At 36.7% G+C, this 7,036-nt stretch overlaps 1 protein-coding gene across 8 annotated transcripts in view; it reads left to right on the top strand.

The window, feature by feature from the left end:
• The window catches only part of NARS2 (asparaginyl-tRNA synthetase 2, mitochondrial), a 130,167-nt gene that overhangs the window by 100,749 nt on the left and 22,382 nt on the right, over nt 1-7,036 (top strand). For 7 of the 8 annotated variants that reach the window (XR_013335911.1, XM_077767557.1, XM_077767556.1 and 4 more), the window contains one exon: nt 6,066-6,132. The exons of the other annotated variant lie outside the window; for it this stretch is intronic. Coding sequence is in view for 6 of the 7 variants with exons in the window: in XM_077767557.1 (XP_077623683.1) it covers nt 6,066-6,132 (67 nt within the window). In the remaining variant the exon portion in view is untranslated. The remainder of the gene's footprint in view (nt 1-6,065; nt 6,133-7,036) is intronic. 8 annotated transcript variants of the gene reach the window in all.

The raw sequence follows: 7,036 nt of genomic DNA, 5'->3' as shown, positions 1-7,036 counted from the left end.
CTTCAGATTCTGTGTCTCCCTCTCTCTGTCCCTCCCCTGCTCGTGCTCTGTCTCTCTCTCTCTCTCTCTCAAAAATAAACATTAAAAAAAATTTTAAAGAAATAAATATATTTTAAAAGAGCAAACGGGATGTGCTGAGAATATTTGGGAGACAGAAAAAAAGTCAAGAGTGACTTCAAGCCTTTTATCTTAAACAGTTGTAAAATGGAGTTGTCATTAACTGAGACTGGGAAAGTTGTATCCCCCTCAGGGGAAGTTGGGAGGAGATATCAGGATCATCATCATCATCAGGTGTCATGTTAAGATTGAGATTCTTCTCTCTCTCTCTCTCTCTCTCTCTCTCTCTCTCTCAGAAATAAATTTAAAAAAACATTAAAAAAAAAAGATTGAGATTCTTTTCAGACATCCAGTTGTAGATGTTGCGTAGGCAGTTTCAGTGTACAGATCTGGAGTTTACAGAAGACTTCTGAACTTTATATATTGATAAAAGTAGTAAGTAAGCAGGTAGGAAAGAATTTGGGCATCCTAAGGAATCTGTGCTGGGGACAGAAAACCAGGGAGACATCTACTAAATAAGATCTAAGATAGAAAAGAAAATCCACCTTTTATTGACTATTTGCTATGTGCCAGACGGTGATAAACTTTACATACATTAGTAGTTCATTTTATCTTCACACCAACTCTGTGAGTAGTTATTATTGCCATTCTGTAGATGAAGAATCAACTCAGAGATTCGGCAAGTAGAAGATGAAATGGGGATTCAAACTCACTCGCCTGATTTCAGAGCTCATGCTTTCAACCACAGGGCTTCATGTTATTCGAAAGGCACTGGAATTAATGCTAGAGGAGCTGTAGTTCCCTGCTGTCCTTATGATCCTCGCGTATCACTTAACTTGTGCTTTGGGGTCCAGATCTGTAAAATACTGAGGTTGGGAAATGACCTCATGGGCTATGTCACATCAGTCATTGCCAGCATCATCCATTCCACAGCACAAATCATGGTTGTGGTTAAAATGTATATACCTGTGATGATTTGTGTAGTGTTTTCACCTCCATGTGATCAGGGGCTTGTTGATTTTATTTACTGTTACAACACCCCCCTCCCACCCCCGCTTGCTTAGTGCCTCTAACAGGAACTCAGTAAATATTGAATAACTGAATGAATGAGTAAATGGCATTTGAGCAGCAGTGAGGTTGAAAATATTCTTTTTTAGGCTAGGGTCCTCTCCCTGAGGTTTTTTTCTTGTTAACACATATCACTGTTTACTCTGGGCTGTGAATACAATAAGCTCTATGGCTCAGAGGACCTGGATTCTAATTCTGGCTATACTTGTTATCAGCCATTAGTGAATGTGTTAGTATTTTTCAACAAATATTTATTGGCTGCCTGCTATGAGTTAGGCACTTTGCTAGTCAGTAATGATTCAGTAGTGAATACAGGCAACGATTGGTCCTTTTAGAGAATTTAAAATCTAGAGAAAAAGATGAATGATTAACTATTTGCATGAATGATTATTTAATTACAGCTATGAATTTGATTAATAGTAAATCTTTAACCTTTTTGAACTTCCGTTCCCTCTTCTGTAAAGTAATAACTTGTCAATGTACCTGGGTGGCTCAGTCCGTGGAGCATCCAACTCTTGGTTTTAGCTGTGATCTCACAGTTCTTGGGTTCAAGCCCCACCTCAGTCTCCGTGCTGACACTATGGGACCTGCTAGGGATTCTTTCTCTGCTCCCTCACTCACCCTCTCTCTTTCTCAAAATAAGTAGATGAACTTATAAAAAAAAAAATTAGTAACTTGTCTATCATATTGTTTAAAGGATCAAATTACCATACTGCTTAAACATTGTGCTAGACTAGATAATGTAAATAATACTCCTAGTACAAAACATCTAAAAGTGCTTATTAAAATTTATTTAAAAAATTGTTAAGACATTATTGGGTTCACTAGAAAGTAAGAGAAGTTCCAGGAGCTAGAAATGAAAACTGAACACCAGAGGGGTATACATAAATGACATGATGTAGAGGTTTCTCAAGGTGGAGTGTATGCTAAATGTAGGGGATGTTGCTAGCCTTTGAAACCAGGGATTTTAACAGCCATGAAAGGACATGAGAGTAGACCTAAGCATGATGAATTAGAATCAGGACACTCCCCAAAGTACACATACTCATGCACGCACACGCGCGTGCGCGCACATACACACACACACACAAAATACCATGTGACTTGTGTTCTTATGCATAAATCGATTTCATTGTATTTTTGGTTACTTGTTAGAGTTGTTTTCTAAGAAGATACATTATTTAGGGGCGCCTGGGTGGCTTTGTCGGTTAAGTGTCCGACTTTCGCTTAGGTCATGATCTCGCGGTTTGTGGGTTCGAGCCCCGCGTCAGGCTCTGTGCTGACTGCCAGCTCAGAGCCTGGAGCCTGTTTCAGAGTCTGTGACTCCCTCTCTCTCTGACCCTCCCCTGCTCACGCTGTCTCTCTCTCTCCTAGAAATAAATAAAAACCATTAAAAAAACATATAAAAATTTAAAAAAAGAAGATATATTATTTAAAGGTCTTGTGTAGTAATTGAATTTAGCCTTTACCAAGAAGAAATAGAATTCATTTATTTTAAGCTTCGTTCATAGCAATAAGGATTTTTAAATATATAGTACTTACCATCTTTTGCTCTTCATTATCTGTGAATTTGAGTCAAAGAATGCTAATAATTTTCTCTTAGCAGTTTTATTCCCAACAGCTTCAGAATAATTTTCTTCATTCAACAATAAAAAACTTTAAATATGAAGGTAGTTTGATACTGCATCATACAATATCAGTGTGTCTGTTCCTTCTTTCCTCAAAGTACTTTAGAAATAGCTTTTGGGAAGAAGAAATATTATTCTGTGCATACAAAAAAAATTACTAGAGAGAGTTGATAAAAGCCATTAAGGATATCCAGTGTCAGAACTGTAAATTGAACTGAAAAGCTGTGCCTCAGCTTAAGGTGTGGGGGGATTGGGGCAGAAGATCCAGAATAGAGATACTTACACAGAGAGTCATTTTGTGAAGTAAGGTAGCAGTAACATATCACTGGCACCAAATCCCGGTGCTTCCCATCGGACTGCTTTTTTATTTCTCAGTATAAGGAGTAGATCATCTCAAGTAATTGGTGGAATAGAGGAGAATGTCTAAGCAGGAAAGAATTTTAGACAATCTAGTCCAATACCCTTATTTTATAAGTACAAATATTTAATGTTTTTACTGGTTGTATACAACATTACAAAAATGTATAAAATGTTTTCATTAAGGTAAAGCAATTTACATAGTAGCCAGTAAGTGGTAGAGTCAGAGGGAGAACTCCGAGCCCATGGTGTTTGTTTTGATTGAGCACGATTAAACTCCCCAGTGTTTCAGGCATTATTTTAGCAGTTACAAGTTTAGGCTCTGGAGTCAGCACATCAGCCTTACTACTTATTTGCATGGGTGATTTTTGGCAAGTTACTGTCTCCTCTAACCTTCTCTTTCCCTTCTGTAAAATACTCGTTTAAAAATTATTACTACCACCAACACCATCGCCATTTTCACCTTAGACATTACTTATTATGTAATACTAGATTTTAACTTGAATGAAGTTTTCATCTTGGAAAATCACTCAAAACAGCTTTGGAAGCTTTATTTGTGCTCTATACACAACTCTTTCTAGTTAGTTATTAGAGAGGTATGATCTTCATTTTTCGTTCAGTGAGTAAGTTTGTGTTGAGTAAGTTACTTTTTGACCTCAAGGTCCTTCATAAAATTTGTGGATTTGGGGGTTTTGTTTGGTTTGTCTTGGGGTTTGGGGAGAGGTTTTGTGATGTCTTATTGTAGAATTTTGGTTTTTTGGTTTTTTTAATTTTTTTTGAATGTTTTATTTATTACTGAGAGACAGAGACGGCATGAGCAGGGGAGGGTCAGAGAGAGAGGGAGACATAGAATCTGAAGCAGGATTCAGGCTCTGAGCTAGCTGTCAGCACAGAGCCCAACGTGGGACTCGAACCCACAAGCGGTGAGATCATGACCTGAGCCGAAGTCAGATGCCCAACCGACTGAGCCACCCAGGTGCCCCTGTAGAATTTTGTTTTTAATTGTCCAAAGTACTGTTACAAACAGCATAGGGAAACTGACATTTTTGTTTATTAGTTAGGCCTAAATTGGTAGAACACTATAAAGGGGAAGCAGTATCTTGGGGAGTATCAAAATATATAAAAACTGTAAATGTAAATACACTTTGATCCAACAATTCCATTTTTTCCATATGCAAAATTAATATAGAATTAATGTAGAATCATTTGTAATTGATGTATGTGCTCATGATTTCTAATAGCAAAAGATTAGGAACAGCTGAAATGTCCATCAATAGATTAGTAGCTAAATGAACTGGGATACAGCCACAAAATGGAATATTATGTAATAATTCTAAAAAATGAAGATCTTTCTTTATATACAGATGTGGAAAGATCTGCATGGTATATGATTGAGAAAAAAAAGTGTTATGGCATGTATACTGTGGCTGCCTTCTGTTAAATAAGATTGTATATTAATATTTGCTTATAGATATATAAAGCCCTGTGGAAAGATACACAAGAAACCAGCAAAAGTGTTTGTATGTCAGGAGAGGAGCCAGGTGGCTATGGAACAGGAGATGTACATTCTTTTGTACATACTGAATTTTTTTTTTTTTTACTATGTTCATATATCACCTATTAAGTTAAATTAAAACATGCTTGGCTTGACTTGCTTTAGACCTGAGAGTTTCTTACTGAGGTTAACTAATGATATTTTTTCCTAAAGAATCTTACAATTCTTAGTATATATTACAAAGCCCTGACTATGGCCTGAAAGACTCCATAAGATCTGACCTCTGACTATCTTTCCTATCTAATTTCCTGACATTCCTCCCCTTGTTTAGTATTCTACAGGCACACTGACCTTTTTGATCCTTGAATGAGCCAAACTGTTCCTTCACTTAAGGCCTTTGTACTTACTGTTCCTTTTGCGTGGAATACTTCCCCTCAGATATTTGTATGGTTCATTTCCTTATGTCATGCAGGTCCCCAATTCAGTGAGTCTTTTCTTGGCCATCTTATCTAAAATAGCTCCCCCAAGAGGCACCTGGGTAGCTTAGTTGGTTAAGTGTCCAACTTCGGCTCAGGTCATGATCTCATGGTTCCTGAGTTTGAGCCTCATCAGGCTCTATGCTGACAGCTCAGACCCTGGAGCCTGCTTCAGATTCTGTGTCTCCTTCACTCTCTGCCCCTCCCCTGCTCGCATTCTGTCTGTCTCTTTCTGTCTCTCAAAAATAGATAACATTAAAAAAATGTTGTTTAATAAGATAAAATAGCACCTCCAAACATCCTTTGTCTTCTTACCTTGCTTTATTTTTCTTCATAGCACCAATAGAGCCCTGGCATTATATTCTTTCTGTTTATCTTTCTCCCCACCCTCCATCCCCATCACTCACCACAAACCACACACACACACACACACACACACACACGTGTACCCGCGTGTGCGCGTGCACATACACATATGAATATCTGCTCTATAAAGGCTTTGTTTTTATTTACTGTTTCTCCAGTGCCTAGAATAATGCCTAGCACATAGTACGTTCTCATTAAATGTATATTGAATGAATAAATGAGTGAATGAATGATGACTATGGAAAAATGTTTGCTCTTTCATCCTCTATATTTCATACCTTTTATTAAGGCATTGGCATAGCATGAATTCAGAGAAAATCTTTACTTGTTTAAATGACTAGTTCCTCTGTGTACACTGCAAGTAGATCAGGAATAGGATTATTGAATGACTGTTTCTCTTCATACTGATCAGACTCTTCTATAATTAGATCAGCTTTAATTCCTGATTACTCAATGATGATTTAGTTTAATCATTCCTGATTACTCAGTAACCACTTAGTACTCATTTGTGATCTCAAAGCTAATATGGGAGTAGGACCTTTGTGGTTTTTCAGATGGACTAATTAACAATATACCATTGTATTGACTTTTCTCTGCTTTTATCCTTTTCCTTTCCAGGATTTCTTATACTGAAGCAGTAGAGATCTTAAAGCAGGCATCTCAGAACTTCACCTTCACCCCAGAGGTAGTATTTTTATTTACCTTTATATTAGTATTTATACATATCTTCCTCTGCTCTTGCCCTTATCATATATCGTTAAGACTACTGGGACACCTGGCTGGCTCAGTCAGTAGAGCATGCAGCCCTTAATCTCAGGGTCATGAGTTCAAACTCTATGTTGAGCATAGAGCTTACTTTAAAAAAAAGAATTTTTTAAAATAATCTTATTTCTTTTACTAGCAGTGTTTAGTATTTGTTCATCTTTAGATAGCTTATTTTGATGTTTGCTTAACCTTGTGAAATATTTAGAATAAATAATAATTTTGAAGTAGAATCATATCCTTTATAATTGTTGTGACTAAAGGATTCTAAAGAAGTTTCCCACATTTGGGAAGATGAAAATCCTTTAAGAGAATGGTAATATGTTCAGAAAGGCCACATGATTTATCAGTGGGCATGTGCATAGTGTGAGAGGCGAGTCCTTATTCCTATGCCAGAGCTTCTTTTCTATAATTAAGGTATTCGCAGACAAGCAGGAATAATATAATGTTAAGAATTACTGTAATAACTCTGTCTTCAAAGTATTCCATACACTGTTTCTATCCCCAGTTAAGTCAGATTCTCTTAGGAGTTATAATAGTTATGCTTGTTATATTTATAATCAGTTAATTTGTATAATTTTTTAATATTTGTCTCCTACCCTGGAAGCTTCTTGAAGTCGGGGACTCTATTTTTCTCACCACTCTATTCAGTATTTAGCATGGTACTGGGATTTAATAGGCACATTAGTATTTGTTGAATGAAAAGATAAACAGTGTTATTAAATATTCACCAGAGCAACTGATATGTGAATTGACTCTTTTATTAAAAAAAATTCACTGAGAGAAGCCATCTAGCCAGAGAAAGGCAGAATATTAAGAATATTATC

This window comes from Crocuta crocuta, unplaced genomic scaffold, assembly GCF_008692635.1.
Source record: "Crocuta crocuta isolate KB4526 unplaced genomic scaffold, BGI_CrCroc_1.0 scaffold561, whole genome shotgun sequence".
NCBI classification, from domain to species: domain Eukaryota; kingdom Metazoa; phylum Chordata; class Mammalia; order Carnivora; family Hyaenidae; genus Crocuta; species Crocuta crocuta.
Note: the sequence above shows the minus strand (reverse complement) of the source record. Positions and strands in the feature narration are given on the sequence as shown.